The sequence below is a fragment of the Amyelois transitella genome, chromosome 16 (assembly GCF_032362555.1).
Source record: "Amyelois transitella isolate CPQ chromosome 16, ilAmyTran1.1, whole genome shotgun sequence".
Lineage (NCBI taxonomy): Eukaryota > Metazoa > Arthropoda > Insecta > Lepidoptera > Pyralidae > Amyelois > Amyelois transitella.
In genome coordinates, this window is record NC_083519.1 from 5,081,498 (window position 1) to 5,102,545 (window position 21,048).

General features: G+C 35.2%; 3 protein-coding genes across 3 annotated transcripts in view; 1 reads left to right on the forward strand and 2 right to left on the reverse strand.

Annotated features, from left to right (window-relative positions):
• Window positions 1-12,305, reverse strand: part of LOC106129686 (RNA polymerase II elongation factor ELL) — a 49,901-nt gene extending 37,596 nt beyond the window's left edge. Inside the window, exons 1-2 of the mRNA XM_013328325.2 lie at window positions 11,920-12,305; window positions 2,587-2,634 (exon numbers count right to left, since the gene is read on the reverse strand). Coding sequence (XP_013183779.2) covers window positions 2,587-2,634; window positions 11,920-12,054 — 183 coding nt within the window. The 5' untranslated portion in view covers window positions 12,055-12,305. The remainder of the gene's footprint in view (window positions 1-2,586; window positions 2,635-11,919) is intronic.
• Window positions 12,306-14,804: 2,499 nt separating this feature from the next.
• On the forward strand, window positions 14,805-16,810 carry LOC106129615 (tyrosine--tRNA ligase, cytoplasmic). Its single transcript, XM_013328217.2, has 2 exons — window positions 14,805-14,961; window positions 15,061-16,810. The coding sequence occupies exon 2, from the start codon at window positions 15,071-15,073 to the stop codon at window positions 16,643-16,645; it is 1,575 nt and encodes a 524-aa protein (XP_013183671.2). The 5' UTR covers window positions 14,805-14,961; window positions 15,061-15,070; the 3' UTR covers window positions 16,646-16,810.
• Window positions 16,811-19,743: 2,933 nt separating this feature from the next.
• On the reverse strand, window positions 19,744-20,771 carry LOC106129578 (uncharacterized). The gene is made up of 2 exons (XM_060948637.1): window positions 20,585-20,771; window positions 19,744-20,297 (listed from the first exon to the last, which is right to left on the reverse strand). The coding sequence occupies exons 1-2, from the start codon at window positions 20,718-20,720 to the stop codon at window positions 19,744-19,746; spliced, it is 690 nt and encodes a 229-aa protein (XP_060804620.1). The 5' UTR covers window positions 20,721-20,771.
• Between the last annotated feature and the right edge of the window lie 277 nt (window positions 20,772-21,048).

Below are 21,048 nucleotides of genomic sequence, written 5' to 3' on the forward strand. Positions count from 1 at the left end.
CAAGAAAATGTATAATTCTTAAAATTGCTCGTCCATTTGAGTCACGACTATGGATACGAGTAATGCAGAAAATAAACACAAGTTTTCACGAATCGTAACGTTATCCTGTATTCAAGGACTGCAATAATGTTCCGCAAACCGTTGGTGAAGGTAATGAGTGTCTTGGGAGGACAACGACCCGACCGGCTCGAATCGTATCGGACGTACATTACAATTCAATTTTATAATACAGAAGATCGGGTTCATTGTACATAGTAGCAGATGATTCATTAGATGCCTTCAGATAAGACAAAACGCTACACTTTTGTGTTTTCAATCAGTCGCTATGATTCAATAGTAGTATACGCTATACTTGCCTTGTGTACCAAGGTAACCAGAAACGAATGCACTTGCCAGAAAAATCTCATTAGTTATGATGTAAGAGCAAATGTATGGCGATAAAGGAATAAACTATAAAAGTATTATGATTCAATTATGTTTGTTTCAATAGTTTCAGGGAAATAATATTATTATGTAAGATAAAAATAACATGAAAAGCAAAATGTTGCAAGGGGACAACGGCCATCGCACCTGAGAGGTGCAATGCTTTCCCACTACCGACTGGAACGGTTGCTATTTTTACACCGTCCACTCTATCTTATTTACTATTCTGGTCCGCGACTCATTGAATTGTGGTTATTATGTGCAAGTTGGATATATGCCAACCAGTCTCAAACCTACACGATGGCAAGATATTCGAAGAATGATATGATGATGGTTAAGTGATGTGGAGAACAAATCTTACCAAGTTCGCGTAAAATATAGCAACCAAACGTATTCGCACCATGTTGCTGAAATTAATAAATTTGAAGAAGATTTACGGCTTAGCTTGGAAACAAAAAGATAGGATAAATTTTAAAAATTCAAATTTATAACTTTTAGAAGCTAATAAATTTAACGTATTTAGAGGCTTTGCCAATGTTAAAAAGATAAAGGAGATTTTCTATAGATAAGACTCCCATCATGTGACTGCAGTGTGTTTCGACGAGCAACAAGAGGACATACCACGTCAAACGGGCAAGTGAGCCGAGTGGTAGTAACTAACAAGTAGTAAACCGGTCGGCGGCGCCCGATGTCGCTCCGGCGCCGGGCGTCAGGCGTAAAGTGATAGAAGTCTGGCAGCTATAATCCATAAAAACTTCAGAAAAAGACGTCCGCAGCAAGAATTATCGCCAAATAAATGCAGAATATGTAAATGTGAACATTATAAAACACATCAATCATTTGGAAAACCCGATGGAAAAACTGAATAAGTAATTCATCATTATGGTCATCGATCAATACGGTAGTAGAGGTATTGTTTTGGCTCAATCCAAAGCCATGCATGAAGAAGTGTGTTAGAGACGACAAAAAATAAAATTTTCGAAATTGTTTAGGGTAAAAAGTTAATACAGAGAGCAGCAACAAGCAGCAGAACGAAATCGGCTAAGTGGGTCATCATATAATTTCGCAAGCGTATCGAGTGCTGCAAGCGTGAACTGGTACGCTCGAGGCAAGTCAAGGCCCGCAGCGATGAGGAAGGAATAAGGAGAGCGTACTAGACTAATACCTTCGAACAATGAAAGTGGATGCAAAGGATATTCTGTTTGTTAGAGCTATTAAATTAATTTTAAGTTCGTAGTAACTTAGACCATGTTAGTTCTAATTCATTCGCGAGCTAGTGTGTGAACAATGATTTCATTAGTTGCTCGTATTGTAGACATGCTTAGTACAATATATTTGTCATGTGTCCGCGTATTTGTAAAGTACAGCAGACAGGCACGATTGGAGACAAACAAAGCGAAGACAATTTGAAATTTCCAATCAAATTAGCTTGCTATAATAAAATTAAACCATTTCCTAACACCCATATGAAATGTTCGAAGTGATAAGGTCACTGAGTTATGTAAATTTTATGGATAAGTACGTGCATTATATCTAATTGTTATATCACCTACCTTTCGAAACAAGGGGGAAAATTATTTTAAATCGACTTGGAATTTATGGCGAAAGGTAGACCAAAACTTTCAGTCGAAAATGGAGAAGCGTGCACTTAATACACAAAATTAATAATTTGTTTCTTTAGTATATATTTATATATATATATATATATAATATATATTGTTATATAGCTTAGGTAGTATTTAAAAAAAGTTGACATGCCACAATGCGCACCTTAGCGCTCCTGATTAAAATGAAAAAGGTTGTCATCAGAATTAAAAGGAAACTAAAATACTGTTAAGTACTTACATATACCAAAAAAAGTGTAAAACATTTTTGAGATTTTTAAGTATGTATGTGCGAATGTAAAATTTAAGTCGCCTTTTATGACATCCATGGGAAAGAGATGGAGTGGTCCTATTCTTTTTTGTATTGGTGCCGGGAACCACACGGCACTGGTGTAAATATTTATAGAAAAAAAGATAATAAACTATTAACTACAATTTAAAGCATCGTCTTTAAGAATTTATGTTTCTACAAATTTTATTATTTTATTATAGTTATAATAAATTAAAAAGGTTCATATTATACGTTCGAAGAGGAAGTGAAATTAAATGATTAACTTACCCCTTCATTTCCTGGTAGGAACTGTATAGTAGGTTTGCCCAATTTGCTCTGAAACAAATAAATGCATTATTACTACCAAAAAATAACATTATATAGTGATAAGGCTACATACATTGTGCGATAATATTAAAATTGCGTAGATTTTCATAATTGTAAGTACCAAGTATAGGATTCAGAGATGAGCGAACCGGTTTCACGCGGACGGAACCGTTTCTTTGAATTACTTTCCTTTCAAAAACTTAATATTTCGGACTTATAGCAAACAATTTAAAATATTGCGTAAGTAGAGAATGTTTCTTATTTATTACTCAAGTAGGAAAACCAGCCAAGTGCGAGTCTGACTCGCGTACGAAGGTTTCCGTTCCGTTATCAATAAAAATAATCGCGTTTACAATAAACGTGTTTTTTTTTTTCGTATTTTTTGCTTAATATTAATAACAGTACAGGTAGACGCTTACAATTTTTACAGAATATTAAGTTAAATTTCCCTAAATATTTTCATATTTAGTCTGGCGGAGCGGAAAAATTTCAGCTTTCTAGCTAACAAGGTTTATGAGATATAGCCTGCTGACAGGCGGGCGGAAGAACAGACAGACAAACAGCGGAGGCATATTAGTATGGTCCCATTTTTACCCTTTAGGTACGAAACCTCAAAACTAGGTGCGAGACCAATAGACATTTTGATGAATCATTTAAATAAGTACGTTTTGATTGATTTGTTATTATGCGAATAAGTAAATAAAATTACCTATGTGCTTTTATATCATGCTTTTGTTAATAAAAAAGAACCTATTAAATAAATAAAAACTATTTAAAAAAACATGACGCAACATTGTTTATAAGATGATTTCTATAGAAATGTTGGTTGGACTAATAAATAATTTGAAACGATTGAATCGAAATTATTCCGTAATCTGTTTGATTTATTACATCACAATACTACAGATTACACGATATAAGATTTGAGTGAGATCGACGGGGCAGCACTTGCCAAAATGAATTCAATTGATGCTGAGGCAGATACTAAAAATTTCCACATAATTACACGGCATAACCTAATGAAACGTCGTAATTAGACGACAAGAAGCCAAACTAGTTGGGCAATGAGTCGGGTTGGCCACAATAAGCAAGTGTCGGCAAGTCGCGTTGCACAACTGGCGATGGTCGAACACGAGAAACATAACTAGGCTGGGCGGCAGTGCTGATGATGTAAACTTAAAAATTGCTTTGGTTACTTACTTAACCGCACAGCTCAATGTGAAATTTAACGAGTTGCATTGCCGTCTAGACGCATTGATGAGTGGGGATGACCCGGAACTGGTATCCATGGCCGTGACTTTAGTGGGTCGGTCAATAGGAAGCCAGTATACATTCAATGTAAGGAAATACCTGGCGCTAATCGCCATGCGACATCTCCCCAGATACAGCATTTCCCATACCATTACCAGAACCAAACAAAATGTTACGGATGTTAGCAGCGCTCGTGGAATTCGTTCGGATAAATTGAATTTACTATGTTAAACCAGTTCCAATAATCAAGGTCGTTGATGTATTAAATTTAATAAAAAAGACCTTCGCTCGAAGACGCGAAAGAATAAAACTGGTTGAGGCATAAAGCAATTTTAATTATTCTATTGCAGTTCTCTTAAATTATGTAACCGGATCTAGTAGTCGCAGTATATCAGAAATTGAAACAAATTATTAGAAAGAAACCAATTTCTAATCATTGCTCTTTTACTAGAAATATGCTTTTTCATGACTAAACTACAAACTGTAGTTACAATGAAAACCAAGATGACAATTACAAATACGCATCAGTAACTTGAAATAATGGCTGCCACTTGGGCTGCCATAAAACACAAAGAAATATTTAACATTTCAATGGCATTTTAGCGAATCCTGTAACAAAATGGACGCTTGAAATTAGTCTGAAGTATACTAAGTATGTTTACACTCAATGATTATTGTAATGTGAAGAAAAAAAATACAAAGATAATTCCGGCCTTGCGTTGAATTGCTATGTTGTACAGAGTGAAGCAATAAAATACCTGCACAAAGTGACCTTAGCGGAATATTGTGGTGACCTTTATTTAAAAAAAGCTTTTACAGACAGATTGGTATAAATAAGACTATAATTTCTATTGCAAATTTGCCAACTCCTCGATTTTTACCGACTAGGAAAGATTATGACAAAATCTAAATAAAAAAAATGCCCTTAAACCCGCTTAAGAATTGTTGTTCACTACCAAAAGGTTATGAAATAGAAAGGTTTATGTTATTGAAGTACCCTTAGCTACTTAGGGAGCTAAAAATAATCTTGTATAAAATTACATTACTAAAAATTAAAATTAAAACAATATGTATTACCTAATAACTCTATGATGTGATTGTTTCTTTTATTTTGCTCAGTTACATTAAATTTATCAATATCAAAGGCAGGTTCGAGACGCTTTTGTATGCAAAGGTCAGTTCAAGGTACACGATAGTGGTTGGACGAGATAAGAAAGCGACAAATCGACAATGCCCAGCACAGTTGCGTGAATATTTCAAAGATTTTACTGTCTTGATCACAAAATCGACAAAAAAGCTGTTATATATATGAAATGTGAGGTAAGTCCTTTAGACTGGCATAAACGCTTACCGGACCTGGCGGTTATTCCCGGTCGAGATTCACGGTCATGATCGGATGATCTGCCACCTATTTGATAAAGAATCCTGAGATACTATGGCATCAAATAGTAAAGTGTTATCGAATGATCTGTGAATTATTCTAGGAATAATTAAATCATATAAATGAGTATTATTTCATTAATACAATAAATCGAACAGCATACATTAACCTATAAAGATAAAACTACAAAGGTAATGACGACATTACTCGTATCAATTTTGTAATAAGACCTAGTCATTAAAGATCATAAAGCAAAACAATTTAAGAATAATTTGGGTTCTTCTAAACGGCTTTGGTTTATGGTAATATTAAAGGTTTAGGACGTCGTTCTTATTTTTATTGTTTCACAATTCGCAAAACAATAGATCAACACAAAAAGGGGTTCTAGAAAACAATACCAGCCAAGCAATATGCCTTACCGGAAAGAATGTAAAGATGTCAGAAGACCGCGCCTACCTGAGTAACCTCAGAAATAGTCGATCGAAAGTTGTCCTCGTCGCTGGTTTGTTATTATCTAATGTATGTCTTGCTTTCTTTCTACTCCAAACTATTGACAACGAGGTAAAGTGTCGGATAACTCGCATTAGCTTGTTGTTGGGATCACCCAGGATATAATGCAAGGATTAACCCAATATTATTTATTTTTGTTGTAATCCTATATTTATTACATAAATATCAATGTTCAATAGTTACTTTTTCGTGGTATTAGTTTTCAATTAAACGCAAAATAGCTATTTATGAAACATTTTAAATAGGTTTTATTTAAAAGCAGGGGGAAAATTTCAAATTGAGCGAGAATATACTGAGACGTCAGTGAGCTTGTAATGCGTCAAATTCTATAACTTTGTCCCTTTCTACTGCTCGGACCATTTCTCCAAGGCGGCATTCCTGTCGGCATAAACTATAGGGAACTTTCACAAAAAATCTCAAGTCTCAAGAATTGCAGGATCTCTGCTTATGGCCTCTGTGGCGCAGGGGTAGTGCGCTTGTCTGCGATACCGTAGGTCCCGGATTCCGGGTCCAGTCCAGAGCATGATGAGATGAGATACGTTAGTATCTCGTAACAAAAGTCTCACATCACGTAACAAAACTTACATCAAGTTCAGTACACATTTATTTGTTATTTTATTTATTCATTTACTAATAATATTTTTTTATCATATCTATGGATATACATATGCTATGTTTAATTCAATTAAGTAAAAGTCCCTTTAAAATTCAAACCCATGTTACGTAAAGCTAGCTAGTGTTTGCGGCATAAATTGGCTGACATTTTGCAAACTGGTTTCCTTAAACAATTTTAGTATTTGAGATAGATCACAGGTGTTGTAAAGGTAAAATTCTTGATGAAGGCTTTATGTTCTAAAATATCAGACTTTGATTCTTCTAATATAGGTATATAACTTTGCCAATATTTTGAAAAAACATTATCTTAAAAACGAAAAGTAAGAACAGTTAGATGCTTTATTTTAAACCAATTTTATTAATGTATGAGGTAGGGGCGGAGATTTCTTGAGACATCTGTTCGCAAGTAACAAGCTAGCGACCAGGTGCTAAGGCTTGGGGGACGAAGGGTGCGCCGCCGTGCGTCGACCCCGGGACCCTACGCGTGTTCATCGTCACGCATACATCACAATCCATATCTGTTTCAGACGAATCTTGACTCTCACTCAGTTGGTCTACGGACGAATTTGAAATTCAATTGTCTCCTATCCAGATTTGTGAGTAAATAGATGTCGTGGCCCGTTTACTGAACTCTGGAGGCGAAAAATAAGATACTGAAAGTATGAATGGATAATTTTACATATTTTTTTTGAACGGTTGTGTTTTACTCCTCGACCGTGCAAGAAAATATATGAAAATAACTGAAGGTTGGTTCAGTACTGTTTATTGATATCTTTGAAAAGTAATTTAATTTCTAAATAGATCGTAATCATTGAAATATTATAAAAATAATTTCAGTAACTTATCATTTTGTCTATAAAACTTTGTTGCGCTTTCCAATTTACTAGTAACTTAGTGGTTTCATCCTCATAAAAGCCCCATGGAAAAGCGAGAACCTATCTTTAATGTTAATAACACGTATGCAAGTACAACACGATATGACGGATTTCCGTTACAAAAACCTACTTTGGAGCACGTGACAATATCAAGACGTTTAGCTATTATTTACTAATGTGATATACCTACCTAATTACTCATAAAAACTACGAAACAAATAAAGTTAAAAATTAAATTTCTTACATTTGACGTCTGCAACAAAATTACATCGTGAACAGAAAAGTTATTTCATAACGAAAAAAATATATAATGATTCATAAAAATTCTACGCAAAATTTTCTACTAGTTATTAACTGGACATTTTGTCGCCAGCAAATCAGTGAATCATTTCATACAATGGATTCTAAAGCCAGGAAAAAAGACCAGGTGGCACGCTCACAAAGCGGTTACAAAAACAGCGGCCAGACCTGACGCGACGCAGGTAAACATAATTTATAGAAATTTCAATTCAACCTTCTAAAGGGAGTGTTGGTTATCGCGTGGCAAGCAAGGAGAATAGCCGCCGTGGGCTGCAGAAGATATCATCGTAGTTTAAACACGTGCATCGAATAGAGAATCGCTATCAGGTGGCGGTGTTGAGAGAACTTTTTGTTACAAAATTAAACTGCTAATGTTGGTAACATTTGTGATTTTCTTGTTTTTTTTTCTTTTTGAGCTTTCTACTTTGCCATAATAGACTAAAATTAGCACCTGCTTTGCTTTGTACTACATAGGAAATTCATTGGTGTAGGTATTTCGCAAATATGTATATAAAAAAATAATGTTTTAACTTAACGTTAATCTATTAAGACATTTAAAAATTATACAAGTTTACTACAATTTAATAATGACGTTCCATTATCAGATTGTAATGGTAATGGAACAGTTAACGAGGTGCTGTAAATCATGCGATGGAACGAGGTCAGAGCGCGAGCAAAACGTTTTACTAGGGAAAAACTCATTAGCTCATTCTTGCAGTCTGTCAAAACTTTAATCTGTTATGCAAAATAGACAATGGTTATGGGCCTAGATTTGTGACAGCAAAATCAGGGCATCAGGGCATCGTCTCTCAAAATAAAAAAGCCTAATATTTAACAGGTATATTTAGATGTGTGAGAGAGACTTCAGTTTTACACATGCTAGTAATGACCCTTTTTAAGTTCACAGAACAAATTATAATTTAATTTTCTGTTATACAAAGATTAATATTTGTTACAATTATTCTAATGATAGAGCCAGAGTTGGCATTGGCACTGAAACTTCCCGATGGAATTAGGAAGAACTTTCGTAATATTACTCTAAATTGGCCTGCTGTTCGTGCGTATTAGAGCTCTATTTAAACTGTAGGAGTTTGCATAGTGATGAGACTGGATAAAGCGAAATAAGTATGCAGGGATCGTGGCAAGTGGAGCAGACGTGAATTTTGTATGCATATGACTTGAAATTGCGATTTATACAGTTCCCAACTTCATAAAAATTACTTTCACCAGCTGTTCCGCCGCCGTAGTAAGTAGTCAGTCTTACATTGTTATTGGCTGGACCTAAGATTACCTAATATGTCTATCTAGAAGATTTTTTAGAACATTTTATAATATAACACGTATATCGTCTTTTATGTCTTCAAATAAAGCTTCCACATATGGCGCTATATTATAACAAAATGGTAATAGGTTTTCGATAATAAATAAATATCGTTCTAAAAAAGAGAGTCCCTTTTAAGTATTTAAAAACCATTACAATTTATAGGTCATTGGAAATTGGACAACGGCGCAAAAAGACAGAATAAAAATTGCAGAGGTTGTCAGACGGGAGTCGTTTTATGCATAGCTCAGATGTACTCAAATTGTGGACCGTGCCCTCTCACGATACTTTTAGTTGAACCTACCATTGAAAATAGTGGTGTCTTCATCGCAAAATGTTTAACAGAAAAGATGGTAGTCTATAGCATAGTATATAGTATTGATCGACATTGAGGGCATTTTAAGTGTTAAGAAAGCATGACAACAGGGTTTGAAATCACGCCACACCCTTAAACTGTTTTTATCATAAGAATTATATCAAGCAAAGCTAGATTGAGAGAGGTAGTTGCAAATAATATTTTAACTGTCTTATTTTTAAAAATTTATATATTCATTTAAATATAATATAAATCTTAACTTTCATTGTTATTAAATTAATATTCCATATCAATTTCTTATACATAAATACAATCATGTTTGTATCCTTTACAGGGTAGACAGAACCTAAAGACTAAAAGTAATATTTTGTGTGATTATAAAATGTTTGTATGTCCCATATATAAAAAAGTGCACAAACAAAAATTGATTAGGTTGTACAATTTGAACTACACTTGAAGGCCATCTCTGATGATTTTACTATGCTTCTGTTGAATACTTGGGTACAACTTATTACTTTTAAAATGTCAAGGAGACTAATTTGTGTAAAGTTACACAAACCAGTTGGGTAGACATGAATGCATTAATTCTAAAATTCTGTGTGCATAAGACTTATTAAGTAATTGCTTTAAGGATATTAAATTAAGAAACATAATTCTGCCATAATTAGGTAAAAAGCTTTTATTCTAATAGCAGACCCAAGAAATAAAGCAGTTATGTATTTATTGGTATTGCTTTTCTCTACTGCATTCATTCTTATCTTGTATCATTCATTCTTATTTTGATTGTCTTGAGAAAGGAATGGACATTAAAATAGAAAGTATTTAGTAATTCCTTAAATGAACTACTTACAGTAAGCAAAAAGAAAAGATTGTTTTATTGTATGTATGTAATACAAAAAAATATCCTTATTTTTTTGCTAACCCTGTTTAGTTGAAACAAAATCCCCATTTTCTAGCTATGAATCACCAATGTACTACCAGAATGCATCTCAATATTTCTCATAGTATTTTCTAGAGTAGGTAAATTCTATAATCATTTAGTTATATTCCTGTTTGCTTCAAAGCGCGGGGACTGTATATAAGGGAAATTGTATGAGTGTTAAACTTCAACCTAATTAAATTAGGTTGAAGTCAAAGTTTACTTTACTACAGTACCTATCATTCTATGTATAAATTATTGGATGCATTTTGTCTTTTGTTAGTGAATAATGTATTTAATAAATAAATTCTTTCAACCAAAACCTATTATACCCTAGTAACTGGAAGTGGTTTCAACTAGCCCCATCAGCCATTTTTTATTCATTTTGCAATTAGATGCTTTGATCATTTATGATTCTTATTATATATTGTTGAATAAATTGTATGAAAAAGTTTGCCTTATATTTGCAATTGTATGTTGGACCGAAAGCCTACATGGGAATACTCGCTACTGCCTCTAACAAGGTTCAGTCTTCGTCAAATGAGTCAAACAAGTACTGAGGAGTGTATACCCAAGTTTGTATAAGAAAGTAAAGAATCATCATACCTAATTTATCAAACAATTGAGTTGTAAAAGCCTGGAATACTCTAGCCAAACTTGAAGTAATTGCACAACATATGTTTAACTCTATCAGCCATTTATTAGTAAGGGATCACATAAACCGGGTTAGTAGATGATTGGCCACGCTCATACAGATTAAAATTCAATATCTTAAAACAGCAGTTCTAATTTAATAAAAAAGAAAAATAACTTTATCTTACTTCATATATTACTACAAAACGAATTTACTAGCAACGCCATCTCCCTTACCAACAAGTAACTAATAGTGCACAATCTATAATCACTATCATTGTATGATTGTACAACACAAATGTCTTTTATACTTATGTACTTACCAAAAAGCGCAAAAAGAAGGCATTTGAAAAAAATATCTATAATTATCTCTCTAATTTTGCAAGCAGCAATTATTCTCAAGTAAAACTTTTAGCTACATGTAAATGTATCCCTGAATTTATCACATATTTCTACAGTATGTACAGCTTATAATTTTTTTTCTGAAATTTGTCAGATATGTTATTAAAAATACCAGGTATAAAAAACTAGGAAATAGATTAATTAAGTCGTGGAATCTTGGTGTAAAATAAAATTATTTTATACATCTACTAAGCAAGTTTTTTATAAATTTGAGTGCTTTTTATATGGTTGGAAAGAAAAACCTAAATGTTCAAATAATTCTTACAAATCACTGTAACAATCGGTTAATCACAGAGTGCTTAAATTGTCTTAATTTGTCTTGTGTTATTTTTTAGAGATTTGAATGTAGTACTCAAACCAGATGAGAATGGTAGTTGTTGATTTTAACGTTTTAAAAGTTCATAATAATAAGTTACGTCCTTACACGGAACGCGTAATTTCGACGGTAACATAAGCTCTTTCGTACACGTAGAAATCCGCAACAAAAAGACCAGAATTCTCTAATTATAGACGTATGAAATGTAAATCTGTGAAAATAACACAAGAAAATTTTTGCATGTTGACGTGGCGTGACATTGTAGAAGAGCAGTTATCGCGTTGATGTTTGCGTTATCTCTTCTTGAACTCTCTTCGATAGTCATATATCGAGGATTTTGCAATTAAAACATCTAAAATTACATTTGATTTCGAATATACAGTAATAAGTATGGCGCCTCTGACATTGTGAGCATTATCTATATTTTGGTACAACAATATGGCGATTTCACTTACCTTATTATTTTTAATGAAGTCTTCAATAGCTTTCAGTGCTGAATCCGTTAATTTCACAAACACTAGTTCCTTATTTTCTTTATTTGTGGATTCAGATGATAACCCATACTGAACACCTGCTGGCAAGGCCGCCATTTCTTATTCACTATTCGCACTGTTGACCAGCTGACTCCTTTGCTAGCCGTCACGATTCATATCATTCACACATTCTTAACCGTAATCACAGATTCACAACCTATATAAAATTCTATTTACAACAACAAATGGGTTATAGAACTCCAAATTAATCTTTTTCTAACCCCATCTACTCGGCCTTTGTTGGCACCACTCTTTAGTCAACCCCTATGTTTCGCCCACAAGGCCGCACTGACTGTCATGCGCAATGGCGCTTTTGACAGGAAACGCAACATTCACTACGATCATAGACTACGATACTAGCGCCATTTGCAGTTGGCAATGGCAACGAGTAATCCAATTCGTAACTAACTTCATACCAAGTATTTTTTTTTTGTTATTTCTTTATTTTTCACTCACTCGTCCCGGCTACACTGGATATTTTTCGTAAAAGTTTGCGATGTTTGACAATACACTTACATTTACTTACGTACATTTGTTTGTATACCTCTAATTATTATTAATCAATACATCGACCTACTAAATTATGAATAATAATTTGTCTCATGTATATTTATTTATTTATTAAATCTATACTTAATATTATAAAGCTGAAGATTTTGTTTGTTTGAACGCGCTAATCTCAGGAATAGTTCAAATTGAACGTTTTTCGATCGAACGATTGTCGCGGGCATAGCTAGTTCAAAATAAAAAGGCATCTACGAAATAAATGTTACTAGAACCTATTTAGTCGTTATATATTCAATATTTGCCTAGAATATATTTAATATTAAATAATTTATCTTTACCTTTAACACGATGATATCTTGGACGAATGCATGCCTCTTGCCAGTTGTTACCTACCTATTTCCAAAATACTAATACTAATAATTAAGCCAAGCAGCTTAAACGGGACCTTTCAAGTCTTTTTAAGACTTAATCTGTCTACCCTGCAAGGGATATAGATTTGATTATATCAACCTTTAATTTCTCGCCCGGAAACTTTCATTTTGCGATAACTCATTAATAGTAGTTATTCATTATTTTTATATAGTGTAATATGAAATTTTGATCTACATTTAATGCATCTAATATATTTAAAAAAAGGATATATATACGGCTTAATACTGCTTTGTTAAAAATAGGTTATCATCATTATCTTGTTTGGAATCTTGTTGTTTATAAAATCTTGGTCGGAGTGGAAAGACCTAGGCGAACGTATCTTGATCAAATTAAGGACGTCCTGGTAAAGGGTCAGTCAAAAGTACCCGTAACCGCCGAGCTTGCATGAAGAGAGTATGAATGTGGATGAAGCGAAGGAAGTATGCAGAGATCGTGGCAAGTGGAAAGAGGTAGTCTCTGCCTACCCCTCCGGGAAAGAGGCGTGATTTTATATATGTATGTATGTATAATCTTGTTATGTGTAAAACCAAAAAATGTTTATTGAGGGTACTCCTTGAAGATACACATACAGATATACTAACGCGGATTTGCCGATCTTCAAAGAGATTAGTACAATATCACCAAACATTGTTTTGTTGTAACTCAAAAGGTTTTAGCAGCGTTTTCGAGGAAAGCTCCTGATGGGTGAAATTTTTCCGACATGTGTAAATCGTCATATTATTATCAGTTTGTCAGTTAGTTTATCATTCATACCTTGACTTAATATACACTAAATCCTTCCTCATACAGTTATTAATATATTGGTACTTACATATGAATGTTCTCGGGCCCACAGGGACCCGGTTATTTTGAAAGGTGTTCATGGGGCCGAAGCCAAGATGAAGAGGCCCTTTGGTAGCTTTTATTTTAAAGTGAGATAGCTCCAGTTATCGAGATTTATTCTTTGATGAATCATAGGGATACACCAACGGACAGTCCTCCACAGCTGCCAAACTATGGTCTGGGCCATGCGGATGGGATGTTAGTGGACCGGATTGCTGAGCTATGGAGTAAGATACGAACATCTGGCTCAAAAATCTATCACATAATTTTGAACAGGCAGATGGTTACTCGCTGCTCATTGGCTAGATACCCTGTGTGCATCCTTAATAAGCATCCATGCGGCGACCAGGACGCAACATGTTAATAGCAGCTATATGATGCCGCGAGGTGCATAAATAATCCATAGCACCAGGTTTTACGAACACGTTTCACGAGCATGATCCCGTGCTGATTTCCCCGCTTTTACGCTATTACGTGCAATATACTGCCATCCTGGAGCATAGGATCTGCTCTTGCGACTCCATACTGGCCGGTTGGCCAGGGTGGGATGAGCCAGAGGCGGGCATAGTTCGCATGTTTGTATGTTCCCCTGGATATAGGGTCCGTGGAGCCGCCACTCACTGACCCACAGCGGCTTCGCCACAAACCGCCCCGCGGAGAAGTACTACACTGGGAAGGAAACTATTTCTCTGAGGACGATTGGGTCGTCACGTCTCTTTGCCTTTATTATTATTATTATAACAGTTGTTGAAAAACTGTAAGATAATTCCCCGGTAATTTCGAGTTTATCGCGAACAGACTGACAGACGCGGCGGCGGACTTTGTATGTAGTGATATTTCAATTCAAGGCCATAGTTTAAAATAACATAATAATATAAAAAAAAATTGCATGAACCAAAAAAATAATAACATCAATATGTAAAAATTATATTCCGTCTATCCTTTTGATTGAAATACATTCTATTTGGGTCGTATTTAGGTACATAAAATTTATGGTTTGTTTACTATTTTGTGACAGTGACAGCTTTTAGTTCCGTCAGTGATTTTTGACTTTGACAGTCCTTCCTTTCACAATTTACATTATAACCTATTTTCGTTTACGTGTTAAAATTAATTTAAGTTTTTGAGTGTATATCAATTACATAAAATAAGAGCAAGTAGGCTTAAACTATTTATTTATAAATAAACCTTTGCTTTTTACTGGTAAGTTTAAAAAGACAACTGAATTATTTTCAGTACCTATCATATTAAATTTCATCATACAATATGTTAAAATAATTATATTTAAATAATGTTTTTCAGTGCCCATAACATGGCGAACTGGGAAGAAAAGAAAAAGCTGATTACCCGAAACCTGCAAGAAGTTTTGGGTGAAGATAAACTAATACAAATTTTGAAAGAAAGAGATTTGAAACTTTACTGGGGCACTGCAACTACAGGTCGTCCTCATGTCGCTTATTTTGTCCCTATGTCCAAGATAGCCGATTTTCTCAAGGCTGGATGTGAAGTAACAATACTGTTTGCTGATTTACATGCTTACTTAGACAACATGAAAGCCCCTTGGGAATTATTAGCTCTACGAACTCAATATTATGAAGCTGCTATAAAAGCAATGTTGCAGTCCATCGGTGTCTCCCTAGATAAACTTAAGTTTGTCAGAGGTACTGAATACCAGCTTAATAAGGAATACACTCTTGATGTTTATCGCATGACATCTGTTATAACAGAGCATGATGCTAAAAAAGCTGGTGCAGAAGTTGTGAAGCAAGTAGATCATCCTTTATTAAGTGGTCTTTTATACCCTGGACTTCAAGCTTTAGATGAAGAATATCTGAAAGTTGATGCACAATTTGGAGGGGTTGATCAGAGAAAAATATTTACAATGTCTGAAAAGTACTTGCCACAACTTGGTTATGCTAAAAGAATACATCTTATGAATCCCATGGTTCCAGGATTAACTGGTGGAAAAATGTCTGCCTCTGAAGAGGATAGCAAAATTGATCTATTGGATAACCCAGCTAATGTTAAAAAGAAGCTTAAGAAGGCTTTTTGTGAGCCAGGAAATATAACCGATAATGGAGTATTATCTTTTACTAAACATGTTGTATTTCCTTTATTGAAGCCTGGAGAATTGTTCAAGATTACAAGGGCTGCTGAATTTGGTGGGGACATTGAGTTTTCCAATTTTGATGATCTGGAAGCAGCTTTTGCTAAACAAGAAATACATCCTGGAGATTTGAAAGCATCTGTTGAACAAGCTATTAATAAGCTACTAGGACCTATTCAAGAAATATTTAAAGATCCAAAGCTCCAAGAATTGACTAAGAAGGCTTACCCACCCCCAGGAAAAGTGAAAGGTAATGCAAATGCTGCAGCTGATGAAATTTCACCTGCTAAATTGGATATTAGAGTTGGAAGAATAGTAGAAGTCTCTAGGCATCCTGATGCTGATGCATTATATGTAGAAAAGATTGATTTAGGGGAAGGAGAACCAAGAACAGTTGTTTCTGGATTGGTTAATTTTGTACCTATTGATGAAATGCAAAATAGAGATGTTGTAGTTCTATGTAATTTGAAGCCAGCTAAGATGCGTGGTGTAGAATCAAAAGGTATGGTGTTGTGTGCATCAACAGATGACCCTAAGCAAGTGGAGCCATTATTGACTCCAGAAGGTAGTAAGCCTGGTGATAGAATCGTAGTTGAGAATTATGAAAATGGTGAGCCAGATGATGTACTTAATCCTAAAAAGAAAGTTTGGGAGAAACTACAAATTGACCTAAAGACAAATGACAATCTTCTAGCTGTATGGCAAGGAAATAAATTGATTAGTAAAATAAATGGAAACCCAGTAACCACAAAGTCAATGAAAAATGCTCCAATCAAATAATGTTGTGCATTTGTTGCTTTTAACATTTATGCTTTGTTAAACTGATTCTGCTTATGATGTAGAATTATGTGCATTATGAATATATTATTTTTGTACTTTTAAGAATGCATTTTTAACAAGTACTATTTATTTATTTATTAATAAAGCTGGCCATATTTTGTCAGATCTATTGATTATTAAGTTTGTTCCTTCCCTTTGTCCTTCTTTATACTTAGTTACCATTAGTACTTTTAATAATACAACCAGTCAAAATGTTGAAAAATTATGCCATTGCATACCATTAAATACATACTTAAAAATAGTTTATTTTATGCAGCCAGATCATGTTAAACAAAGCATTTCTTAAAATTTGGCTGAAAAAAAAACATGTCATGTCCTGTTACAAGGTCTAAATTATATTTGTACTAAGTTTCATCAAAATAGGTGGTTAAACTGGAAGTGATATAACTTACCAACTTAATTTATAATAATTATTTATTAATCTATCATAACCATACACCTGAACGTAAACTTTCTGTCATGTCGAAACTGTCGGCTCTGTCTACCCGTAATGCATAGAAACATCCTTATTATAAATTTGGGATTGGAATATACCTCGTAACGCCATCTTAATAGCTGGGCAAAAATGGTGCGTAAACTGTAAAGTTGGTGCATGAGTGTGCTTAGTGACTGTTTGTAAGCACGATAACAGATGTCGCTGATCCTGATAAGAACTAATACCTTTTTTAGGGGTTCGTCTAGGAAATTGTTTCCAAATATATCATAACTTTAATAACAGTATACTGAGACATTTGCGTTTTTAAGGTAAATTTGATGTAGGTCTGAGTGGTACGTAGTCATACTGATGTTAGCCGTTAGTTCCGGTTGCGTTCACTCACACCTCTCTGGAGAGGAGTCCGGGGTGCGTCTATGACCACGATAATATATTGGAAAACTTCCGGTTATTATACGAAGCGAACCGTCTGACCTCTGCAATCTGTAGGTTTCCTCATTTTTTAGTCTAGGTACAAAAAAATATCTAGGTAGGTACATCCGTCGGTGGCCCAGTTTTTTAAAATATTTTTTGTCTCATGCTGGTCTTAGATAATGTAAACGTGTAAGTAAGTAATAATTAAGTGACAAAATCTACAAAAAGAAAATAAAATACGAAATACAATGGCTCTGTTTTTATTACATACATACATACATACATACATAAAATCACGCCTCTTTCCCGGAGGGGTAGGCAGAGACTACCTCTTTCCACTTGCCACGATCTCTGCATACTTCTTTCGCTTCGTCCACATTCATAACTCTCTTCATACAAGCTCGGCGGTTTCGGGTACTTTTGACCTGACCCTTTACCAGGACGTCCTTAATTTGATCAAGATACGTTCGTCTAGGTCTTCCCACTCCGACCTTTCCCTCCACACTCTCCTTGTATATCTGCTTAGTCAACCTGCTTTCATTCATCCTCTCCACATGACCGAACCATCTTAACATACCCTTTTCTATTCCTGTAACTACATCTTCTTTCACATCACAACATTCCCTTATCACGCTGTTCCTTATCCTGTCACTCAATTTCACACCCATCATACTCCTTAACGCTCTCATTTCCACTGCATTTATTCTGCTTTCATGCTTCTTTTGCCATACCCAACTTTCACTCCCATACATTAATGTCGGGACCAACACGCCCCTGTGCACAGCCAGTCGAGCCTTTTTGGATAGTTTCTGACTGCTCATAAAGGCATGCAAAGCTCCATTCACCATGTTCCCCGCGTTCACTCTCCTTTCAATATCACTATCATACTTGCCATCTGATGTAAACTTTGATCCTAGATATACAAACTCTTTCACTTGCTCCACTTTTTCTCCTCCAATCAAAATATTACATGCTGTCATTTCTTTCTCCATTTCAAAAACCAGTGTTTTAGTTTTACTTACGTTCACTTTCATTCCTTTCTCTTTTAAAGCTTCATGCATACAGTTTACCATCTCCTGTAACTCCTCCGCTGATGACGCCAGTATAACCTGATCGTCGGCATAGAGCAGACATTTGACGAGTAACTCATTCATCCTTAATCCACTTTTAGACTCTTTCAAATCTGTCAAGCAGCTATCCATAAATAGGTTGAACAGCCACGGTGACGCAACACATCCTTGCCTAACGCCTTTCTCAATCTTAAACCACTCAGTGTGCGCTCCGTTTATCCTGACACAAGCACTCGAATCCTCATATAAGGATTTCAGTGCTCGTATTAAGAGACTGCTCACCCCATGCATAGAAAGTGCTGACCACAATTCATTCCTCTCAACTCTGTCATAGGCCTTTTCCAGATCTACGAATGTGCAATAGACTTTTTGACTCTTGGCCAAAAACTTTTCGGCTATGCACCGCAAGGAAAAGACCTGATCAGTACATCCCATTCCCTTTCGAAATCCCGCTTGAGCATCCCATATTTTGTCATCAGTTTCATTCCTGACTCTATTAATCAATACCTTAGCATACAATTTGCCGACGACGCTAAGCAGGCTTATACCACGATAATTTTTGCAGTCCAGCTGTGACCCTTTTCCTTTGTAAAGTGGCACGATAACAGCCTTACACCAATCTTTTGGTACTCGGCCGCTTCTCCAACACAAATTGAAAAGGCAGTACAACTGACTAGCTACTACGCCTTTTCCTGCTTTAAGCATCTCGACCGACACTCTATCACACCCAGCAGCCTTTCCCGCTTTCATACTCTTAAGTGCTTCCACAATTTCGAACATTTCAATTTCGCCTTCCATCTCATTCTCTTTTTCTTCGCTATAGCAGAAATCTTTCTTATTTCCTTCCTTTTTTTCAAATAAACTTTCAAAATAGTCCTTCCATATCTTTAGTACACATTCTTCTCCTTTCACAACGCTACCATCCTGGCATCTGATCCTAGTCAGCTCTCTGGTTATAGTATTTCCTCGGGCTGACCTTACGGATTTCCAGAATACTTTCAGATTTGACTGAAAGTCTTCTGATAGCCTTTTATCAAAATCCTCTTTATACTCTTCTTTCTTTCTAATCACAGCTTTCTTAACCAAATCTTTCATTTTCTTATATTCCTTACGTGCTTCATTCACATCTTCGTTTTTATTACATCAATATGTAACTTGCTTTCACCTTTCCTTACATTCAAGTCATTGTCGCAGTGCGCCTGCGTCTCTGTTATATCATCAATTAACGCTAGCACCTTTCTTCTAAACATCTTCATTTGATATTCTGTCAAATCCATAATTTCAGGTATTAAGCTTAAAAGGAACATTGTCCTTGGGTCTTCTAGTTTTCCACTTATCAGAGTTTTATTTGGTAAATACAAAGAATTATGTTTACCATTTAACTCGTTAAATTTTGCTCTTTTTCTTGGCGGTTCATGATTCATTTCTATGTCTTCTTGCGGTGATTGACATAATTCTACATTATTTTCAATTAACTCTTCATCTGTGTCCCCGTCCCCGGCTTGTAAGTATACGTATGATGGTGTTGGTTTATTTAATAATTTTACGAATGGTAAAATGAATGCCATCTCGTCATGCAAATAGTACTTCTTCTTTGCTGATCCATCTGGATTTAGTCTCAAGCTTCTAACGAAGCCATAGCGCAGGTTTCTCCACTTTTCTTTACATTCATTGACTGAAAAATAAATATAGTAATATTAGGTTACCGTGATCCTGTAACCAGGAAAGCCTAACCCAGCTTTGGAAATAGTTATTACGACATGTCAAAGTACTTATTCCCTTAGTCGTCTCTTACTTATTGTTTATTCTTTTAGGTACTGGACAAAAATTTTATACCACTTTAGAATTATTTATCTTTCAAGAAAAGCAAGGAGACCCACCTACATGCATATACACGGTTCATGGCATGGTGACTTTTAGAAAACGTGAACTAGGTATCTGTTTCTCTTTTGGGTTTCTTACCTGTCAAGTTATTTTCTTTAGCAACTTCGTTCCACGCTTCGTCCGTGCTTTCTTTTTTCAAATATTCACTTGACTGATGATTGTACAGGCATGGATATTTCTCTATAGATTTGATTAGCAGTAAATTTTCCCCCATATTGGTGTGAATAAAGAAGATGGCGCACGCGACGCGACACGCGTTGTACGATGCTTCTAAAACTGCATGTCGATGTCGCGATGACGAAGCGACACGCGATGTTTTGCTGGTGGTGGGGATTCGAGGTCGCTGACGCGTTGCAGACGACGAATTCTAGTTCACGTCATATCACAATTACCACAGACAATATCATGCGTGCGACATCCGACGTAATTCTTTAAACCTACCTATATGTTAAAAGATTGGTGGAGGCTTGGTACTTAGGTTCCTTGCCATTATATCTATGATAAGTAAATATATCACTCTGATTTTAACGTTTTTCGAATGC

Excerpts from the sequence above, each read along its gene's own strand:
- LOC106129615 (XM_013328217.2), top strand. The coding sequence starts at position 15,071 with ATGGCGAACTGGGAAGAAAAGAAAAAGCTGATTACCCGAAACCTGCAA.
- LOC106129578 (XM_060948637.1), bottom strand. The coding sequence starts at position 20,720 with ATGGGGGAAAATTTACTGCTAATCAAATCTATAGAGAAATATCCATGC. Across the intron at positions 20,298-20,584 it reads TAAAGAAAATAACTTGACAG|TCAATGAATGTAAAGAAAAG; the intron begins GTAAGAAACCCA and ends TTTATTTTTCAG.